The 24,159-nt window shown below is 39.2% G+C and overlaps 1 protein-coding gene across 2 annotated transcripts in view; it reads right to left on the bottom strand.

Moving 5' to 3' along the window:
- LOC137139351 (kazrin-like) overlaps positions 1 to 24,159 on the bottom strand; it is a 144,981-nt gene that overhangs the window by 94,082 nt on the left and 26,740 nt on the right. For both annotated transcript variants that reach the window (XM_067526450.1, XM_067526451.1), the window contains exon 3: positions 4,036 to 4,225. In XM_067526450.1, coding sequence (XP_067382551.1) covers positions 4,036 to 4,225 — 190 coding nt within the window. The remainder of the gene's footprint in view (positions 1 to 4,035; positions 4,226 to 24,159) is intronic.

Genomic DNA, 24,159 nt, shown 5'->3' with positions numbered 1-24,159 from the left:
AACCTCACCTAACTGCAGTCTCTGTAGCATTTTAACACACAGACCTTGTCTGCACATTAATGATAAGACAGCAAAGCTTTCTTATAAAATTTTATAATAGGCCCAATTTATCGTCTAGATAACTCTTCCTTGAAGATTAATATAGTTTTGTATTTTTAATTTCTACAAGGATAAAATCTGTGTTTTACTCAATAATTACCCCAACATTTTTTCATGAGTTTTGGACAGAAAAGCCTGCCCTTTGTGTGAAGGCAGTCAATTTGTCAATAATCTTCTGAATGGTTGACCAACCACGCTTGGCTTAAATGCCCTTGTTGACATTACAAGGATGGATGGGTAATTTAAAGCAATGGGACTGTCCTTCATATCTCATAACCTGTGAATGGTGAATAAATAAAACATCATTGTTTGTCATGAGAAGGGGCTGGAGCACACTGAGCTGCAGAAAAATGGCCAGTGCGGCTGTATGTACATTCGCCAGTATTTGACGTGAAGGGCATTTAATCTTAAAAAACTAAAGACATTTAAAACTCATTTTACCTGTGATCACAACTGATTGTGTGACTGGGGCAAATTGCAATAATATCAGTTTTAGACTACTTATATATTAAATTTATATTACATTATATGATGACAACTGATCCAGTTTTGGGACAGAAAGGGACCAGTGCTACTACTAGTCTCAGAGAATGAGAAACAATCTCTAAAATACTTTTTAGGAAGAGAAAAAAAGGGCAAATGCCTGGGGTAGGCTTTTAGAGATGTCCATTCATCCTCGTCGAACACTACTAGGCTGTCTCCTTTTACATTTGCTCATTGGAGCCCTGCATTCTTAATCTGGCCAAGTTCATATCGACAAAACTGGTTTGGTATCTCCCAGTGAAAAGAGCCTGATGTGCTGATGTTCTGATGGTGTGGCCACTTTCAGTAAGCTGGATCATGATTGGGATCAAACTAATCCAGTTTCCCCAAAGCATGTTAGAGTACCATGCACTGTCCTCTTAAAAATCTTCAGTCCAGCCATAGTTTGACACAAAGAAATCCCCTCTATGTTTATAACAACAATTTGAGTTGTGACACTTCAACTTAGCTTTCATGCCAGGTTTCCTCCTAACACTTAGAAAGCAATGCTGTACTGGAAACTTGAGGCACAGCCATATTTATAGCAGGTGAACCATGGCTGCAAGTTAATGTACTTCAACAAGCCTTTGATAATAAAACCCACTACATCTCATTTGAACGTTTAATGAAAGCAATGAAATTCAAGATTTGGCCTTGTCTACATGGTCAATGCCACAAATTAGCTAGAAGATGAAATTGAATATGTGCAAATCTCAAACATTTCTTCTTCCTTTTATGTGTCATAACTTTCTTGTGACTCAAAATCTCTACACCTTCCAATATTATCCAAGTTATATAAAAATATCAGCTATTCAGTTATATAGATATTGGAGACCCTTCTACGATCCGTAATAGTTCTGTGTTCAAAACAAAACATAAAACCAACCAATTCAGGAACATGACAGCACAGACGTTGGTCTAATTACTTTACAACATTCATACTTGTGCAGCATCTAATCAGTTAAACCACAGAGGACCCAGTGTGCGTATGTTTGGTTCATGTCTCACACAAACTGCAGATAGAATTTTCTGCCTGGATGCACCTATTAAAAAACTGGCATTTTTTATATATATATATATATATATATATATATATATATATATATATATATATATATATATATATATATATATATATATATATATATATATATATATATATATATATATAGAAGAAGAAGAAGAATATATATATATATATATATATATAGAGAGAGAGAGAGAGAGAGAGATAGAGAGATAGACAGAAAGAGAGAGAGAAAGAGAGCAAGCGAAAGAAAGACAGGGAGAGAAAGAGGGCGAGAGAGAGAAAGAGAGCGAGAGAGAAAGAGAGCGAGAGAGAGAAAGACATCTAATAACAAGATGTCTTCTTCAATACACAGAAAAAACAACACAAATATAGGCCACAGGCAAAAGTTTTGGGTCAGTTTTATGGCTACTCAGCATTTCTCTGTACAAGCAGTACCACAAACACACTGAATGTAGTCCAGTAAGTCGAGTGGGGAGCTCATAAACTACTACTTGAGGATACTAGTGAGCTAGACTAGAACTAGGATGGTTTAAAGAAGAGAGTTGAATGCTGGTTCTTGTGCGTATGCCACCAAGCTTAGCGCTGCTAGTACTGCAGGTAGTACCCCAAATGCAGCTTCCCTCAAGACTCCCACTCTGCTGGATGCGCGGTGAAACCAGCATCACTGAGCTTGCACCTCCCTTCCCAACACGGCTACTGGTAATACATTACCTTACAGCCATTTCCTTTTTACACACTGGGCTTGTAAAGAACAGCTAGGAGGAACAAGAGGGGAGTAAGAACACACACACTGAGGTTGGGAGCAAAAGCACGAAGACTTAGTGACAGATACACAATGACAGTGGTAGGACCACTTGTCAAGCAAAGCCAGGAAGAAACAACTATAATCTTCAGTAACAAAAGTACATGTGTGTGTCAGTTTTGATGTTGAGAACCAGGGGCACTCAGCACTGCTTAGCACTGCATTTCAGGACTATTATGCCTGACAAAATCCATCTACAGATATGTGTCATCTTCTTCACTTCACTAACAGAATGGACCTGTCTTTTTCTGTAGTCTTTGTGATGTTTTTGTGAGTTTTATGAATCTTACCATGCACACGAATGTGATTCCACCACTGAGCAGGCACATCTTAAGGCGCATCATTTCAGCTGAGCAGAGGAGCAGCTACGAGGCACAATGACATCAGTGCTCAAACCCTCCCAGAGGAATGCTTTTCGTCAGTCACACTGGCACACACACACACACACTGCTATGGTAACAGGAGAAGTGTGAGTATGCATCAGGGTTAATAGGATACTGCAAGGCACACACATACTGTATACAGACACACATTTAAGAAGAGAGAAATAACTAAAAACAAACAATGCTGACAGATGCCCCAACTGTTCCTGACCAGCTGTGTAAGGCAGCCAGCCTTCACATTTTCCTCTTTACAAAAAAAAGAAAAAAGCACTGCAGAGGTCAATTGAGGACTAATGCATAAAAAAAAGCCATCACCTTTTCCTTGTGAATGTTCGAAAGAAGAGATACAGCAAACCTGTCACGGAACTTGAACTAAAAATTATCCTAAAGAGTGTTGCCAAATTTAGGATGGAACATATCCTTTCGGACAGCTCATTGTACCACCTGACTGCTATGGAAACAGCAAAGAGTATGAGCGTGCCAAAAGTTGAGAGGACTTTGTGCTAATGCATGTACACAGACACAAATTCTCACATCTGTTACCTATCTACATGTCAAACAGATTATAAAAAGTTGGTAGAGGGCAAACATAGCAGCTGCAACAGCGCGCACACAGACACACTCACACACACACACACACACACACACACAGGACAGCATTCTACAGACTGGGCAGCCATTCAAGCAGCTCTCGGTAACAGTAACCCACGGCAACTCTAAAACCTGCCCCCTTTCCTTTCCTCCTCAAGAGACACAGATCCATTGCCCAGTTTAGGGAGAACTGAATGAACTAGCACACTGAGTGCCAGTGAGTGAAAAGAGGCTGTAACTTTACCCACTAAGCCCTTACTAAATTGCAGCACTACCCCCTCTCCTCACCCCTTTAAGGTTCAGGAGGTTAATTATTCAACATCAAAGAACATTTGTAGAAGAACAGAGTGGACACAAGCCAACAGAAACGTCTCGCTCCTTTTGTTCAAATCATCCACTCAATCCCTGACTTTTAAATATGCACGTATTCCCGTGGATAAAGACATCAGTAGGGGCCCTTTAACTCATTACTAGACACCATCCAGTGTTTATGGAAACATGCACATTTACCATAGGCTCACACTGCAACATTTATACACAGCTGCATGAGCGTACTCCACAAGTTCATAGCTTCTCAGCACACAGTCAGTTGCACTCTCCTCTCTTACCATTGTGGTTGTGCTGCAGGGTCTCCAGCATGCTGGCAGAGGAGTCCGTTGCCCCCAGCTCAGCCAGTCTGCGACTAGTGGCGCTCAGCTCTGACCGCAGGTTGGTTACCTCCTGGCTGGCCGACTGAATGGCACCATCGATGCGCTGGGCCAGCTGCTTGTTGTCATCCATCATTTTCAGGATTTTTGCCTGAGGAGGAGAGGGGAATCCAGACAAGGTGTCATGCTGACAGGCTGACCATTTCCTGTCAGGAAGGTGTCCCACAATAAATCCCTCCTCTTTCCCTTTCTCTGTCTGTTCTTGCTCCTTTTTTTGTAGTAAAGCCAAATTAAATCCTCAGAGCAATGTGTCCTTTCCTTTAAACAGTGGCATCCGGCTCAGGGGGAATGTGTATCTATTGGAGGAGTGTACGCTCTGGAGATGGTGTGTGTGTTGTGTAAGTGTGTCAATGTGCGAGCATGCCTTTGTGCGTGTGTCTGAGAGTTCCGTAACAGCATGAGTGTGTGTTTGTGTGTGTGTCAGAGAGCCAAGCACTGCCCTGGTGAAATGTGTTCCCCGCAGCTGACTGTTGAAAGGACACAGAGCATTGAGAGATGACAAGCACCTTTTTAAATGGACTGTACCATTTGCTGAGGAGCTCAGGGGGTGGAGAATGAGCCAGACCATATAAGCACATGGAAGTCAGAGGTTCTCAGCACAGCTGTCTTCAGGAGATATTGCTGTAAAGTTCTCAGGATTGTGTGTTGGAGTGAACTGAGGCGCAAGAAATTTCCCTAATTCTGTCAGAAATGACTTTGGTGAAACACTGCTTTTCCTCTTTCTGCATTTAAACTGCATGTACCTCCCACCATGGACTCATGGATTAAGGGAAGGAAATTGTTAGTTTGACAAAGAGGTAGTTATGGAAAGGCAACAATAATAATTATGCAAACCACAGTGTATATGCATGTAAATGCATTCTAATATTAAAGAAATGAGCTTAATAGACGTATTATTTGTCAGGCTAAAGTTAAGGTCCATAATCCATATGCGTGTTGAAGGGATTAGTTAATTAGTCAATCTTCAAAAAGAGTTGAGAGTTGAGTTTGAGTCAAACAAATATCCAAAACATTTGTCTCTTCCAGTTTTTAAAAACTGCTGCTTTTTGGAGCCTTACAAAATGGAACGGAAATTTACTATCTTTGGAGTTTAGAAGGATAAAACAAGCAATTTAGAGGAATTAATATTGACTCTGAGAAGTTGATATGGGATATTTTTGCTGTTTTATGGTGTTTTTAACAAATATGAATTACCGGAATGAAAAAAAAAAATTGGTTGCAACCCAGAGGTTGAGAGTCTTGAAAGAATCATGATTAGATTTTAATCTCTTTTAACCTTAAAATTAAGCAGTGGAGTTCAAGGAAGCAAGTATGTACTTTATCCTGCTACACTTTTACTTGGAAAATAACTCTGAAGCTTTTCTCAGTCAGGCTGGGGAATTAAACCATTTGTTCTAAACTTACCACTGACTTACCACTCATGGTGCATGAATTGATCTTTTTACCTTCTTCACAGAAGAATCTACAAATATAGGCAGCAGGCCCTGTATCAGCCAATGGTTTACATTTGAGCCTAATCACTGACATGAAACATTAATGCTTCTTTCTCTCTCCGCAGTAACACAGACGGATATTTGTATCTGTAAGTATCTGCTGCCAGGGTGTGAAAACTGTTGCTTTTATTGTAGTATTGTGAGACAACAAGCAAATAGCTAATCACTTCCTAAATGCCAAATATACTGAAGGATATATACTAGAAGCCTATAAAAAAGAAACCTTAGTGAATCCTCATGCTGAAACTGCAGAGCTGACAGGGAATGAACATGTTTGTCAAACAAAATTAGCAACTAGCTGGTTAACAGTAGAGCCATACAGTTTCCCCAGAAATGGTGGAGCCCAAAACAGAGCAAAAGGGACAGTAAATACTACATTGCCAGGTGGCTAGAAAGACAATTACATGTTTATGGTTCTGTGTCTCCACATATGACTAGTAACCAGACAGCTATGATGTAAATAATGTGAAACCATACTCCCAAGGGGCCAAAAAGGAAAAAGAAAAATAGGTTTCAGGCATAAAACATAGTTTTCAGTTTGAACTGAAGTTTTGAGTTCAAAGCAGAAATTTCCCACCCACAAACTACATGGTGAGTTACAATTCATCACCCGTGGTCTCACTAAAGGACATTTTAATAGGTGACAGCAGGGGGGCTCGAATCTGTAACAAGCAGCACAACTGTACACAATACTGCTGCATCACTAAACGCTGGAGGAAAACTTGTCTCATGCTCTCAATATCCAGCCCCACAGCTGTGAAAAGACGTTTTGACACTATAGTTTCTAATTGTTAGTTGTTAAAATGAACACTTGTAATTAACTACTCAGTGAAGTTATCATTGGGCAACAGGATTGAGGAAAACTGCACCAGCTCCCACCCAATACCCCAACTCCATCCTGAGCTTTACAGCTATTATCTGACATTTAGCTGTCAAAGCAAGTCCACTCATTCAGCAGTACAGCTGTGTTGTTATTGTTTCCCGTAGGTTATGTGAGCTAAGACCCCAACCCATTCTGCATGTGGTAAGCAGAGATGATCCACCACACCGCATAAGCCGAGCAGCGAGCAATTGCAGTGTACTCCCAGAAAATGTTTCGTAGCCTTAGGCTCTCTGTGAGACTGAGTAAGTGAGATGTCCATACTGTTGTCTCAAACAAAACTAAACTGTCCACTTTGCCCAGTATGCAAGCAAGGAAATGAGGAACAACACATACACGTACATACACCTTGCACCCTTCATCCATCTGCCCAGACACAAGTCACCCCTCCTGCTCAGCACATGAACATCATGGTGTTATTTATAGACGACCCCACTGCCGCATATGATACCTACTTCACAGGGGAGGCCAGGCAGAGACACATACACTCATTCACACACACACATATTCACTCAGTAGCTAATAATCCCAAAGTCATTTGATGTTCATTAATGAAATTCATCTCTTGTCAGGTGTCATAAAAGTGTATTGGACACTTTAGGTTAATTACAATTCTGTGGTCTCTGTGTATCATGCTCATACACAGTTTGTTTCTCAGGGATATGTATCTAAAGAAGGAAAACTGGATTTGCACATACAAGAAGGACTGTGATTGTGGGTATTACTTTGTGCTTTAAAATAGAAAATGTTCACCTTTATCTGATCCACCCTGAAAAATGATTACATCTGACATTTCCCCTCAAATGTATCCTTAAACATAACGTGCATGTTCAGGTTTGTGCTGCAAAGAAATCTGGCCTCGCAAACCAAGGTGACATGCATTGGAAGGTAAACCAGACACTGGTGGGGAGCCAGTATTCACTTCCTTTTAGTTTTTTGTTTATTCTTTTTAAAACTTCCTTCTGATACCCTCCCTGGACGACTCACCAGATAAAACTAGATCAGACCCGAACGAGCCTCATGACTGCAGTTTGTTTTATGACCGCCACAACATGTTCAGTGTCAATCTCCGTCTCCAGCCGTTTACAAATCTATAAAAACTAGGAGCTGAACAATAAACAATATGCTTGTGCTGTTGGTTAAAATTTAAATCCTTCCTCCTAACAACTCATCATCTCAGAGTGGTTACTGGTTTATTGTGAGTTAAGCTACAAACATAAGGACATGTGTTATAAATTTCATCCATGCCTGTGTGTACATTACATAAATGACCCATTACTCAAGTCTCTCTCTCTGGGGTTTTGTATGTGTCTGCTGGTCAGTGGAGTGAATCTGGACCCAGCGGCCGACTAAGGATCGGTAATTAGTGGGCGGGATGGGGATGGATTTGGATTAGCATATGAATAGCGACCGTGGGGAGCACGATCACTCCTCTGCAACCACTCTTCATTGTGCCACAGATGAGGCCTTTTTCAGCCAAGTCACCGGATTTAACTAAAGAAATAACAAAAAGTTGCAGCACTAAAGCCTGTATACAGTAGTTTTTAAGCTTGACTGATTCAATTTTTTTACCTACTGGGGTGGAATTTTGTTGCTAAGCAATAGCAGTCAAGACTTACAAGTACGTATATTGGGATGGTATTTGTTGCTTGGCAACAATGGAAACAGAATTCAGCTATGGTGTTTGAAAAAAAAGAACGAAACAATAGAAAACGCATAAATCTTTGGTTCAACGGTCAACAGTGAATGCTTATCCTGTGTCCTTAAGAAAAATTTATTTTTGTATTCTCATCAAAAAATAAAGAATTGTAACTCTCCCAAACAATCCCACTATTACATTGCTAAAGTTACTATTACTAGGAGTAATTAAAGAGTATTTCTCATTTTTTTCTCATTAAGAAATAGTCTTAGCAAAAATATGAAAAATATCCGATTTCCAAATTTTACTAAGCGCACTTCTTTTGTGTTCCGGTTTAAATGACGGTCGACTGACGTCATAGAAAATTGGTGTTGTCTACAGGAAAGATTTTTCAATGTGGCATATGTGGAGAAGTGTTTTTTTTTTTTTATCTTAGGTTTTAGACCACCAGTGCCATAGTTTTTATGTCTGCATTGCCATATTGAGTTGCTAAAGAACCAAGCAGGCAGCCACGAACTGAGATATGTTATTTTGTGTTTTATTACCCTAGAAGAGGTTTCATCAATAGATCATTGCATTCGCCCAGAGGAAATGATTACAATAGAAGCATTCACGTGACAACATTCATTGGTTGGATTTTAAGAAATATTTTTTAACATGCATCACACATGTAGGAAAATTAGTACAAATATGTTACCAATTGAAAAGAATAACATATTATATTTAAAGTACTTTCAGCTGTAAGGTTTCTGCCTCTAAGTCGTGGTCACTGCTGTGCAGATCATCACTAAACACAATGTAAAGATACCAATACCACAATCTGTGTTTAGTGATTCAGACAATGCCTCTGCAATGCAGAACTTATGGGCTGCACCAAAATCACCTGCTCATTGATAGTATCTGGAAAGGCCAGCCAATGAGGTGGAAAAGGTGCTGTAATGCAGGCCTATGCTGATGTGCATTCCTGGGTTATTTTCCCTTTTTTTCAAACAAAGGGAAATGGTTTCATGTCCCCAAAGGAGTAAGGAAATTGAGTTTTTGTAGATTAAAACTATCTTGATCATCTTATCTTAGGGGAGAATGTAGTTCAGAAAACTGTGTATCTGACTGTGCACAGTCAAATAACACTGTACACACTAATAACACACACACATACACACACACACACACAAGCACACTGTGATGGAAGGGAAGAAATAGAAAGGACGCTCAAAAAACAGAGAAAGAAACAGAGACTACAGAGATTTTCTCCAATAAAATCACATTTACCCAGCCTGTGTCACTTATGACCACTGTTATGCTCAAAGTCTTACATGTAGACACACATAGGTAGAAGCTCCAGAAAGCATCGAAAGGACAGAAAATGAACATGCCTTAGGCTTCCTCGACAGAGACCTTAAATTGGGGCAACAAATCTTACGTGACAGATCAGAATAATCAGAATCTTTTGTGTTATTTCTTGTTCGAGTCTCACTATACCCAAACAAACAAGTATTTCTGAGGAAATACAATTTAGTGCTGTAGCGATAAAGTTTTTTTGTAGGCCAACCTGGAAGTTGGCATCTTCTTGGTTCCCTTGACAAGGTCAGGGGAAGTCTTCTATTGGTATTTGAATTATTGTTGAAAAAGTAAGCTCTTCGATAAAGAAAAGTTTATAATACCTACATGTTTTGTTCAACCAAATAGTGATAACACTGTAGATGAACACCACTTGTGTTGCTCACAGGCCTTGTTTCAAGCGTTTAACCTTAACCCTATTCAAACAAACTCATAGACTTCAGGACATGGGAACAAGAAGTGCAACAACGCTAACAGTTTAACAGTACTCAGGTTTTCTCCTACAGTCCAAAGTCATGCATGTTAGGTTAATTGGTGACTCTAAAGTGCCCATAGGTGTGATCCTGCCTTTTGACCTATGATCCTACACGAATAAGCAGTTACAGATAATTGATGGATGGATAAATTTATATAATCTATAATGAAGCAACTCTGTTTTGTGACAGACGAAACAAGAGGGATGTTTGTTTGAGTCCACAAATAGCCAGACAAAAAAAAAAGGTTTATTAACCACATGTCAGGAAAGTGAAAGTATAATATTGATAAGCATCATCTTGCTTTGAGGATAACATCACTTCTGAGGTTAAATCAACAAGCTTTATGTCCAACGAGGCACAGCCCAGATGACTCAGGCGCAGACCCAATACCACTGTTAACAATAACAATAGCTGCGTGCATTAAACAAATCATGTGTAAAGAATCATTTTGTACAAAAAGGGTGTGGACATGTTATAGAAGAGCTTATTCCAGAGGGGTGGGTCACACCAAGACAAAGAACAGACACAAGTCTTATGAAAACACAGAATTATGTTCAGTGCACTAATCTGTTTATTCTCAACCCTCCGCTTTCCTCACTGTTTAAACTATCTAGAAGGGATAATACAGGGCAGCTGGAGGATAGAAGAAAGACAGCTCTGAGCAGTTACACAACTGTCTGTCTAACCCGGCCGGATTATAGCTGATATAAACCAGTTTGACACCCACAACAGCCGGTGTTAGTGTTTAGTGACGGCCACTTACTTCAGTTCTCTTTGTGTGCAGATGTCAACCTTTCAAATCACTTTATAGTCAGTGAATAAAAAACATTACAACATCAAGAACAATGTTTTATTCAAACTGCACTAATCAGTGTTTCACACTATATAAGCAATAGATTCAATAACCAACTAATGCCAAAGTGGGTACATAGTGACAATCACAGAGAAATTATCATCCATCTCTACAGCCTTTTAGTCTACTTGGGACCATTTTGGTTTTCTGGACCAGAACACCACCACATTAGGCAGCTGTTTTTTAGAGAAAGGGCTCTGAAAAAAAAAAAAAACCCACAAATCTTTGGAGTTAGAAAAGCTTCTGAAGGTGAAGGCACAAGTGGTACCCGTGGTAATAGGAGATTCCAGGGACAACATGTGAGATCTCTGTCTGCACAACATCAATATTAAAGGGTTTGGAAAGTTTTTGTTTCTCTTTTATTTTATAATCCTTTTCTCCCCTATCCCCTCATTAATTTTCTATCCTATATTTACTTATAATCACCACAGTGAAATGAACAACGCACGTCAGGCAGAAAACAGGTTCCCCGTGAGTGAATATTGATGTCACTGCTGTCCTCACACTGTGTGTACCGCTGGCTAAGAAATAAAATACACAGATGCTACCGGGTAAACACAGTTTGTTGACACACACAGATAAGTTTTCCACTGTCTGATAAGGGTGGGGGAGGTTCATGGTGGGGAAGTGTGTTATTGAAATATCCTGTATCCTCATCCCATCTCTTCCAGTTCCTCTGATCTCTCGTTCCATTAAGGCTGGCTTCACCACATTCCCACTGTGAGCGTGAACCACATCCAGACAGCATGCCATAACTCCAAATGGACCCTAGCACTGGGGGAGAGGCTTAAGGCGAATCTCAGACACAAACAGGATTTAAGGCTTTGATGTGAATTAAGACACATGCTACTTTAAAGTGAGATGAGCAAGGAACAAAGGTCTTACACGGGTATATAGAAAAGAAAAGAGAAAATGCTTTTATGACTATTTGAATGTGGATGCTATTGCTCTCTTTCCACTAAAGGTGGTGGAGGATGTCTGGACAATAGAGAAAATGGCAAAGGGTTTTGTGCTTAGGCACTTACCCTGACCTTTCAGTTTAACTGTCTATTGGATGAATGACACTAGTCTAGTATAAAGTTTTATTAAAGCTCCTCTAAGCAGGGATTCTCACTTTACAATCTGGCCAATTTTTGTTTATTTAACACCTAGTTATACAGTAGGTGGGAAATTTGTGAAGCTCTATTAAAATTTTACATCAGATGTTTGCACAACATCAAGAACAATAAGCTATTTTAATCCCCAAACGCAAGAGACGGCTGAACAAAGATTCAAAATGCAGTTCAGAGCCACTGTTAAAATGAGTCCTAAACAATGTCATTGGCTGGTGGCCTGAAGAGCTCACAGATGGTGTATTTTCCTGCTGAAAGGGAGTGAGTGGTTGCACATCTGATGCTGCTAATGTTCTCTGAACTAAAATCCCTGCGTAGGTGTGTGCTGTTTCAGTTAGTGTAGTTAATTTTGTGTGCGTGCACGCGCGTGCGTGTGTGTGTGTGTGTGTGCACGTGTCTGCATGTATGTCTGTCTGTGTGAAAAAGAATAATTGTGCGTTTCAGGTTGAAGGGCAGCTCCTGTCTCTTCTGCTCAGTATTCAGCAGCTGTCGTCTCTGTGACAGGGATTGAGAGAAGCTCTGTTTAGGTGCTGTAGGGGGGTTGACGCTGGCTGGCTTGATGCATCCTTTCAAAACCACTTTCCTTTAAAGGCACAGCACACGGATGACAAGCTTCTCTACACTTCAACAACAAAGATGGTGAAAAATACCCCTAATGTATTTTTTTATTTATAAAAAAATATGAGCGGAAGTGATTTTATTCAACATAAAATGTATTTTTAAGGTGTTTGATATATTTAGATCCATCAAACGTTACAGTATACAATTTCTCCTCTTTGTTTACATTTGTGTACTAGCAATAAAAATGTCATTTATTTTTTTAAATGGCAGGACCACCAACACTAGCATTCTCAAAGACAAGTCTGGTTTGATGTGTATGACCAGGCAATAAAAGTAAATTCAATATACCACTTCACTTCCAACAGCCTAACAGGTTGTTAGCCAGCTGCAGGGCTGATGTTTTTACCTACTACTCAGACCCATCTGTGATTTCACAACACTGTACATAACTATGTGCCCAAGATTCTCATAGAATGAAGCAAAGTGCGCCGAGTTCACAGGACTATCTGTCATTGTGACCTTTGACCGTGTTTGCCACTACCTCATCTGGATCTAATGTGAGCCTGCTCCCTTTCTTTATCTAATTCAGGAAAGATACAAGTTGGGAGTTGCAGATGATGAGCCGGTGTTGAAATAACAGTGAAAACCAACATGAGGTGGGAACTAGTGCGAACACTGCCAAACCAGCTAACCGTTTTCCAAGTGTAATACAAACTGAAAAGAGAAATGTGTATTCCTTAATATTGAATGTTGAAAAGTCACCGACAGCTCGTATGTCTCACATTCGTTCGTGGTGTTTACAGAATAACGTCAGAAAATAATTTTATCCTATCGTGAAACCATCACTTAGGGAAAAAAATATGTTGGATTCACCATTTATTTCTCTTTATATTCATATCTGGATTCATTCCAGTAGCCATGACCTAAAACAGCAGAGCACATAATAACAAACTTCAGTTTGTACATGAATGTAATTTATATCAATACCTAATGATGTTTACACTTCATTCATTTGCAGGAGAATTAAGTAGGCTCCCAGTACTATTGTGATTATAGAGAAGAAACAGAAATTATTTATAAAAATGCTGTAGAAGCTTCCAAACCACCGTGGGGAATCAGATTTTCCATCACTCGTGGTGTTTTGCATTATATTTCTTCTCAAATTATGCAGATCTTTGCAAATGAATTCATTACCTCCAGTATTAAGTAAGCGTAGCGTGCTTGCCGACAGCCTAAGTGCTGATTACGTGAACAATGGGATGCAGACACCTATGGGTGCTTTGTGATTACCGCCTGAGTGGAAGAGGCAGGGACAAGACAAATGCAGCACCTGAATTGCACGAGCTGAAGTGTTTATATTGTTGTTTGGATGCTCCTCAAAAGGATTATTCCTGAATGGTTAGCATTGTGTTCTGACAACTGTCAATCAATATTTCCCACGCTGCCCCCTGCCCGCAGATCTGTGTAAACATCTTTTTATTTTTGTAGTTTTGCTGGTGTCCATAAGAAAAGTGAGTGTGATTTCACTGTGTTTTATTGTATTAGAACTCCCTGTCATAAGGTCTCCACTTGCCTCCTGTTCGCTTCCGATATCTTTTCTTTATCAAGTGATTTCTTTACTCAGAGACCTGTTGTTGTGTGAAGAGCTTATCTCAATCCTTATCCCCATTACTCCATGTTTATGTTTCACACTTTTAGTCAATATTTGTTAGATCTTGTTTCTGTCCACCTTACGCTGACTTCAGTCTTTTAAGAATCCAATGTGTCAGAATTTATACAACTGTACCAGTTAGCATAACATACTGCACCAGTACCAAACCAAATACCAATTTATTTGCTTTTTGTCCTTTCGGCTTATCCCGTGAGTTCAGGGTCCACACAGCGGATCATTGTCAGCATGTTGATTTGGCACAGTTTTTACGCTGGACGCCCTTTCTGACGCAACCCTCCCCAAGTTCTACCGGGCTTGGACCGGCACTGCACAGCTGAGGATGGGAATGGGGTGTTGGGGGATTCAGTGTCTTGCCCAGAGACACTTCGACATATAGTCAGGACCGGGGATCAAACCAGGAACGGGAATAAATACCAATCAATGTGTGATTAATTTTATCATGTGTTTTACTTAATTGTAACAGTTCACTTTAAAATGTAACAGCACTGTCAATGGGTAAAATTTCCAGGTTTGTTTTGTACAACTCCACATTGAAGTTGAAATCACTGAAAACCAATTAGAAACCATGACCAATGATAAACAAATAACTCTAACAAAGTTTGCCAAAAAGCATTTAGCACTTAAAAAGCAAAGTCAGTGGTGATTGCATCACTCATGTCACTCCTGTAACTTCAAGTACCAAAAAACACTATGCTGTCAAATGCAAATGTAACCTGTGTCCTAAATGAGGTTGGGGGTGGGACAGACAGGCCGAGTTTTTAGCAGAGAGGTTTGATACAGAGAGAGGATATCAGAAATGTAACATTCCACATTCTTTTTAGAGGTGGTAGAACGTCATCCCACTACTTAGTGGGTCAAATCTCAGTTCACACCACTCTGTGCCACCACCTTTTTGATAAGACAACCCAAATTGTATACTGTGAAAATGCCTCGAGGGAAGGAACATCACAGTTTAGAGTGAATTATGTGCTATGAATCTTAATACAAGACACAGAATGTACGGCATTCCAGTAAGAAACTCCAAATCAAAAATTAATTAAGTGTAGAGAATGTTTATACCTTACAAATAAATGAAGCTACAAACCAGGGTACAGGCTAATATCACATTCAGCAGTGAAATTCTAAAACCTTTCCAACTAGAAATTTTTCCACCTAGATTTTTCTTTTTTACTAACGTGATGAGGGTGTACTGCTTGAAAAAATGTTAAAATACTTTGATACAGAACAGATCAATAAAATGTGTGATGTTTCAGTATAGTGTGATTAAGCTTTTTTTTCTAGTTGTGTTTAGACACTAACACACTTGGTTAAGGTCACAATCCTTTGCATCAGAACACAATTCATCCCCTGTATCATTCTCTACAGAAGAGTAATTGTGTCTAGTTGCATAGGTAATTTCAGGAGAGAGGGAAATTGTTCAGCTGTACTTGATGGAGTGCATTAACCACAACAGATTAATATTCATGCTTTGGTCTTTCTAGATCTCCATACAAGGGTTACTTACATATGTATCCTGTTGAAATCTCAAAAGTAATTCCTCCTGCCTATGCAGAGCCAGATAAAAGGTCATCTCTGTTTGACCCTGAGCTGTCAAAGCAGCAAATGGCCCAGCATCCTCCAGCACTAAACAGATGGGTTTGGAAAGCAAATGAAGGGCAGTATTAGTAGAGTGGTGGAAAATGAGCTTAAATGTGTGATAAAAAAAACATTTTGCAGAGACTTATCTGAGTTTTGCCAATAGGGAGATGATGCAAAGTATCTGAGGATGCCTTACAGCTGTTACCAGTCCGGTTTTCTGCAGTCCAGAGTTCTGCATGGTTGGGATTAGTTTGCTGGCTGTGTATCCAAATATGACTTTCTAACTCATTGAGCATACTGAGCCCCCGTGAGGTAATTTATAATTGGTGGAGCCTTACAGAAGTGAAAAGGCAAAGAAGCGAGGTGAGGTAAATATTATCATGTCAGTCATTCGGTGTGCCAGCTGTGTTACAGATCTCCAACATCTCAAGAGTCAAAAGTGAGAAAAGCAGCGAGGACCTCGATGACGTCTGAAAACTGCGGCATCTAACGATCGTGGCATGTGAGTTAATCTGATGGGATATTTTATTGATTTCTTTTTGCTTGCCCTCTCTTCCACTGGCCTTCATTTAAGGACACTTCATTTCAAAGTTTGCTTTAGTTGGAAGGCACTCTCATCACTGACTAGACCAACCTCGAGCCCAAAGTCAGAATTAGCAAAAAATATTTAGAATGTACTTGATTTCTTGCTGTGAATTAAGCTGCCTTGGAATGTGGTTATATAATTACTAAGAAAGTTTTGTGTCATTAAGAATCATTGATGTATTCCTTGCATGTACATATAAAATATTCATGCAAACAGTAAACCATTTATGCCATGCCTCCATAACTTGAATAACTCAGATACAGGATGTTGCTATAATTCTGCTTAATTTATATCAGTGGGACAGACTCACAAGTGGACCTCAAAGGCACACAAGTGATCAATCTGGACGAGAGGTGTGAAGGAAGAATTACCATGATTTATGGTGCCTCTCACTATTATTTACTACTTGTGTCAAAAGCAGCCAGATAGAAGGTAACGTGTTGAGAGCATCCCCAATGAGGGCAAAGGGAAATCAAAGATAGCTTAGGTGTAATTATCTAAGAGAGTCAGAGGAAGAGGAAGAGGAAGAGGAAGAGAGAGAGGAAAAGGTACTGAAATCCTATCTTTGTGTCAAGTGTGTGTATATGTTTGTGTGCGGTGTGTGCGTGTGTCTGTGTGTGTGTGCGCGTGTGCGTGCGTGTGTCTGTGTGTGTGTGCGTGTGTGTGTGCATTCACTGCCAAATCTAAAGATTCAATAACTGTGTTTGACATTATATGATAGAGAAACACAGTGGAACAAACAAACCTTTGAAGATATTTCCTTCTTATGAATTTTTAACAGGAAGAAATAAACTTGAATAAAAGGAAGAGGCAATAAGGTTTATGCCATTTCTCTTCCTTTATTTTTCCCAAAAAGCCAGAAGAAAAGATTGGAAAGTGTACTCTGTAGGGCTCAGTCAAGTGAACGATCAATATTCAGCAACACTCCTCTTTGATGAGTCATTGGACTAATGATAGAGCTCGGATCAATGGTCTGCTGCTGAAAAATTCAAGATATTCTTATTCAGAAACTTAATGCACAACCTCTGCAAACGTGATGAATATTTCATGGTGGTGGCTCACATACTGACATCAGAGCAGTGAGCGACTTTGTCGTTCTGTCTTTTTCGTTAAATTCAGGGAAATTTGTCAACATCATTTACAATACTGAGACAGAATCTCAAGGTTCAAGGTGAATGATAACAAGAAAAGCAGAAATAAATAATGTACATGTCAAGAGTCTAACTCTCAGTCAGTTCACTTTCATATCTTTAATGTCAGCATCTATTCTGAATATATTTTCATTTATGTTGTGTCATCTCAACTGTCAGGCTGTTTTAACAAGTTACTCTTATGTTTTCTCGTCTGAGACTTAAGCATTTCATTTGCAGGTTACTGCATTTGCATGTTAAATTCACCATGCCTCTGCAAATAACAAAAGCTGCGAGGGGAAAAAAGTATGTCTTTTAAACAACCATTATCCTGTAACAAGAACAGCCTTGATTTCACCTTTCCTGAGGAGAAAGATGCCAATGTGTGTGAAGCTTCAAAAAAAGGCAGCTTCTTCCATTATAACACTGCTGTTTACGTAGTGCGAGGATTTGACCTTTTCAAACAGAGCCACAAAACGGTAAACATGGGGAGGAATTCAGGGTTAGAAACTTTGACCTTTTTTAATTTGACAAGTCTGATAGTGAAGTTATCAGACCTTTCTATCAATACTAATATGAATTGACATTAATCAAAGGTGACTCTGCATTCTCGCAGTCTCCTTGTTGCAGTTGGGTTTTCAATCCAGCAGCGCCTCACAAAGCTCATGCTAATTAAACCTAGGGTCATTTCCATTTCTTTTGGTTAATCGATGTACAAAACAATAAATTCTTCATGAATACTTAATTAAAAAATGTCAGTCATCTTAAACAATTCACCCGCTCACTGCATTTGCACTGGACACATTTCTCATATAGCGTCTTGAATTGAAATGTAAACGTCTGCAAGCCATTAATATCCATATGCAAACCAAAGACGATCACTATCTCATCCTTATTTGAAAATGAATGGCATTGTCTTCAGGGCAGACTGCAGGTAAAAGGCTGAGAACAGACTGCAGTGCTGTGTCACATTACTCGGATCTCAGTGAGCACTTTAGGGATGTTTCATGCTGAAAACTTACAGTCAGCCTCATAAGATAGCTTCACAATTGCATTTGCAACTGCATTGCAGATGTGTCATCTGGTCATTCTTTCAAACAGTTTATTTTCAGATCAGCAGGACAAGCCCTTTTTAATCATCTCAGGCTCATTATCTGGACAGATTTGCTTATCGCTGCTCTCCTGAAATAATGAGTCTGTCTTTATCTGCTCTCTGTATAGGCTGATTTTGGTTATGATTATGAAACTTGGTTAATGTTAGGAAAAGCACTGGAGAGGCTGTGAGTAGGGCAGGTCATTGCCGGTTCAGTCCTCCGCTCGGCCACCCCGTCTTTTTTATTTACCACTAAAAAAGATGCATTGTATATTAAAATGAGATAACTTAGAACTCGTGTTATTTTAATAGTTTAACCTCTGCCTACTGCCAATGTTCGAAATCAACTTCAGCATCAGGATAAGGCATGGATAAATGCAAGGTGCATTGTTCATGCAAAATATCAGCAACTGAAGTGATGAAACAGGACGTACTGATTATTGTTGTTTTTACTTTAGCTTCTACTACAGCCTTTACAAACTCTCTGTTTTCTTTTGAAGTAAAAGTAAAATGAGTCAGGACAGGATTAATGAACTGCTAAAACAGGTTTAGTTTAAAAATGTAATTACCTTCATTTCTATTGGTGTCCTGCTTGTCTATAATTGGTCTATAAATCACAATTAAAATGACCAATTGTGATATTAATGTGATTAGAAGCTACTTCTGCACCAAGTGAAAAAAAAGCAGTGCATTTATAACACTACAACACATTAAATCTCCTATCAGCAAGGTCATCCTTTCCAAATTGTTATAATAAATAAGTACGCTCTGTTACTGTATAAATGTTTTAATCCCATACTATCAAAACCTGCAGTACCATGAACAAGTTTCTTTTTCTTTTGTTTTGCACAGCTGGCTCTAGCATAAAATTAAATCCGGCATTTTTACACTGTAATCTAAAAGTCACTCACGTTTCCTTATGGCTTCCTTAAAGCTACAATATGTAACATTTGGCAAATATACCAGCGGTGGCTTTGATACTCGAAATCAATCAACCCAGGGCATCAAAAACTGTCTCTGTGTTAAAGCCACAGACAGTAGTATACAGTATAAAGCCTCACAGATACAGTATGTGCAAGGTATGCCTTCACACACAGGGTTTGTTCACACTGCACATTTATGGAGCATGAGTGAAAAGATTTATATTTCCCCCCTACTGTGAAGGAGTCCTGTCAACGACATTCATATCAGTGAGCTCCATGTGTCTTTCTGGGCTGTTTGTCTTGGGTATAATTCTACAGATGCAATGCGCAAGCAGCAGCATGACAGCCGTATCCACCCATACTGTCCTTAAACCAAAGGGGCTTTTAGGACAGAAAATACACACAAAGAGGAGTAAATACTGAACTGTATGCTCGTTGGGTTACCTTTTTTCGCAAGGCTTTGTTTGTAAAAAACTGCCTTTTTCAAGAAGTATTCAGGAAAACAAATAAATAGACCAATAACTTGCCAAAGAGATACACAGATTAGCACACATAGATGTGTGTGTCAATATTACAAATATTGATTTGAGCATTTAAGAATTATCACACAGCACATGGCACACTTGCTTCAGGATAATGCTTTCAGCAATAGCCGAGGTCTTGCTGCTGCTACAAGATAGATATGCGCCATCTGCAGCAGCTTTCACCATGTCCCCATCACACAAACCATCTAATAACTTGTGCCAGATAGTCAGATGCTACACAATATTACCTTCATCCAGAAATGTACCCTCGGGAGCAACACCCAATCAAACTCACTTGTCTTTTCCAAATCCAAATCATGTTATACTAATAATGTTACACACTAAAACAGGCTTACAGGATTACAACCTTCTCTGGAACCTAGAATCTGTGCTAAAAACAAACATGAAAATCTTATTCTGGAAGAAGATTATTTCAGTGTATATATATGAATACATGTGAGACACTACGATCACAAGCATTCCAGCACACCAGATCTAGTTTGAATTTATTTTAAAAGCCCATCTGAAACCCTATCGTCCACAATGAGGAATATTGGTAAATGCAGATTTGGTGGAATAAATATGATGCATTTAGCAATTTGGGCCCCTTGTGAATATACCGTATAAAGTTGATCTGAATAATGTCCAGTTATCCATAGGAGCCAGCTGGATAGTTACTATCGATAATGCAAAGGGCATTCATTTAGTAGTTTAAATGCGTTTTCTTTTTACTCCCATTCTTAATTACAGATAACAGCAGTGCTTGTTTAGCTGATTCTAAAAGCCTTAGAGGAAAAGGACACCATTGCCTGCTGGGAAAGTGAGAGTCATCTGTTCTAATTTATTATTTATCTATTTGGGGGAGGCTGGGTTATGAGAAAAAAAGCTAAATTGAAAGACACCCAAGCATGCCCAGGCCAAGTCAGCAAAAAATGCTAAAAAATATGCAGCTCTGATGAGCCTTTAACAGAAAGAAGAAATTGTATGGGGGAAGGAGAGGTGAGCATGCGAGCGACTCTCAGAAACACAAGATGAGAAAGCTAGATGCAGACCTTGCACCATGAGCACTGCAGCAGGGATCCCACACTTTGTGTTTTCTACAATTATTTACAGTGATGGCAACAAAAATCTGAATTCTTCAGGCATTTATTGTTGCATTAGTGCAGTCTGAGTTGTTTAGGGCCTGCTCAAATTGTGCACATGCAAAGTCTAATTTGTTGGTTAAAAATTCATGTTTTTACTTTGTTTCTACAAATTGACACAGCTTTTCGAAACTATCATTCCAAACTATCCACGCATCGTACAGGGTTACATGTTGTGTCTAAACACTGAACCTATCTAATATGTATCATATGGAAAAGTCTGGTTTTAGGATTAATGAGAAAATTTTAAAATAAAAATTAAAAAATGAAACAGGTCTGCTTGGGTGTGATATTATAATTAATAAACTTTGGTCTACCAGCTTATTCTTTCAACTGGTTTACCTTAAGTGAAGTTTTTATATTTCTATTGGCTGTTTGAGGGTCTTGCCAGACTGTCTGCTAGCATCAGGCTGTCAGTGATCGTCCATGGGCCCAGGTTTTGGCAGTGTGTCACAAACTGTTGGTGCTAGTCAAACTCTATTGGTGGCTTTTCAGCCAATTCTACATGTTGAATCAGCATCAATCCCATCAGATGGAGCTCAGTGACATGTTCACTTTAGCAAGTCAGTGCATGAGAAGAGGTATTAACAACTGCTGTATTAACAATGCCAGTTCAGTTTGTAAGTTAATATCAGACACATCCTTCACTGGAAGTAGTTATAAACCATTTGTGGAGAGCTAGAGGGGGGTAAACATGTTAAGCTTAAGTTAGTTTGTGTATGAGGTCGCAGGTCTAACACTTTCTCTGTCTCTCATGCAAGTGAAGAACCTGAATGCTACATGCTCATCTGTGCTCGTCTTTTTGGTTTGATCTAGTGCCATATGTTGTCCCAGACAAAAGGCAATATAAACTGGTCTTCATCACCACTAGTTACACTGCAAAAAGCCACAACACAACCGAATTGAGAAAGGCGCTGCAAAAAAACCCAGAAACATTGCAACTATGAAAGCTGTCTACAATGGTTTCAGGGACACTAAAGAGTGTTGGTCTTTTGGTTGTGTTGTTACTTTTGGAGTGCGTTTCTTAATGCTCCTTAATGCCCCTGTGTTTTCAAATTGATAAAGTTGGTTTTGCAGTGCTTTGAGCTCTCAGGGCCACCGTAAATGTCAGCTTGATGTCACACCGTTTAAATCTGTAACAAAAGTCTCCTCGAGTTCCACAAAGATTAAGCCTATAGATTATTAATGCTTATGCTTGGCTAATTAATATTAGGTTAGAATATAAGCTTTATTGTCATCATGTAGCACAAGTTACAATGAAATTCATCTTCTGCATTTAACCCATCCGCCCGCGGGCAGTGCAGTGTGCAGCCGCAGGCGGTGCCTGTGGTATAGCACTCAGATTTTAACCTGGAGACTTCTGCATCCAAGATTGATGCACTACTCACTGAGCCACCAGGCTGCCAATAAGGCAGAATAATAAGAAAATATAGTAGATTATTAACACGCTAATACAAAGGTTATGGAGTTAATCTCAACTCAAGCTGCTAAAGTGCACTCACAATATCAAGAGCTGGATGCCTGTACAGGCAGGAACAATATTTTCGAACTTAGACTTACCCTTTAAAATTCAGTGAACACGGACTTTTCAGTCATACTTGATGCTGAGCTCCAAAACATAGAAGTTAGCAGACTCAAAAAATAGTTCATGCATTCATCTTTGATAAGACTTGACTAATATTATGCTTGTTTTGCTGGACCAAAACAAAAAATGCAGCTCATTCAGAAACAAACATGCAAATATGATATAATATATGGTGCCAGTTCTTAGATATCTTCTTTGGCTTCCAGTACAACAGAAAATTACCTTCAAAATTCTACTGCTGGTGTATAAAACACTAAATATCTAACTTATTAAACACTGGATATGTTGTTTTTGCGTGAAACCAGCTCATCCAGTCAGAATGAAAGCTCACTCAAGTAAAATGCTAAGTATTGTCAAACAAATTGTGTCTATTTACCTGTGGTTTGAATGTTTGAAGCTTCTGGCAGTGGCCCTCGCTAGACACCTTCAATAAATTTGAATTCATTGTTCGCCCACGGTTTCAGAAATCAATTTGAGCACATTTTTATGCAAATCCAATCTACTGTCCAGGCACGTCTTTTGAATATGCCTCAATGAAATTAGAAAGGGTTAGACAGGCACAGAAAGTGGCACTGAGGACTACGAGCAGAGGAAAAGTGCTGTTATCTATTACCTGGGCAGCAGTGTGTTCACCTTGTGTGCTTCAGCTTGGTACACGTAGGCAGGCTCAGTAGGCCTCATGGGAAACAAAAGCCTAATCCCATTTGCTATGGTATTTGACTAAGAGGAGTTCTATGCTGTCTATGTTTTCAATCTGTAATCACTGCCCAAGATCAAAGACAAAACTGATATTACTCTACATTGGGCATATTACCAACTTTTCTTTCTAAGCAAATCAAAGGAAGAAGGTGGCAAAAAAGTGAACACAAGAGCTTGGGGAACTGGTTTCTAAGTGCTCAACTTACTGATTAAGAGCGCGCAGTTTTGGTCTTCTGCTTTTTCCTTTTGCCTTAAGTGTTATTTTTGTGTCATATTTGGAAGCAAGAAGCTTGACAGACAAGAATTCCCAAGGGATCAAGAACTTTTCAATATTTTGGAGAATATAACTATGCATCAGAAATATGTTTTGAGAATCAAACTGTTGAAATGAAATACTAGAAATACTAGAGCATATGTTATTGCAGTTACACTGTATTTTAATGCATTCCACAAGCTACGGCAGTTTAATTTTCTTTTTTGAACAGATTGCTGATTTGCCACATTGATTACAATCACATTTTATGTATCACCTCTTGACCTTGGGAACTTTTGACTGAAAAGAATCTGTTTCAGTTACATGAGCTGTACACTGGCTTAGATATGTGTATGATTGGATGAGCAGAGTATCGCAAGGATTTAATTCAATTAGATTCTCCATCCTCTGTAAAGGCACTTTTCTGTGGATGGATGAAGAATAGAATTTATATTAAGGGGCTCCTGTGGTGATATTTTTTATGTAGT

The sequence above is a fragment of the Channa argus genome, chromosome 13 (assembly GCF_033026475.1).
Source record: "Channa argus isolate prfri chromosome 13, Channa argus male v1.0, whole genome shotgun sequence".
NCBI lineage: Eukaryota > Metazoa > Chordata > Actinopteri > Anabantiformes > Channidae > Channa > Channa argus.
This window is presented reverse-complemented; position numbering and strand designations above follow the sequence as displayed.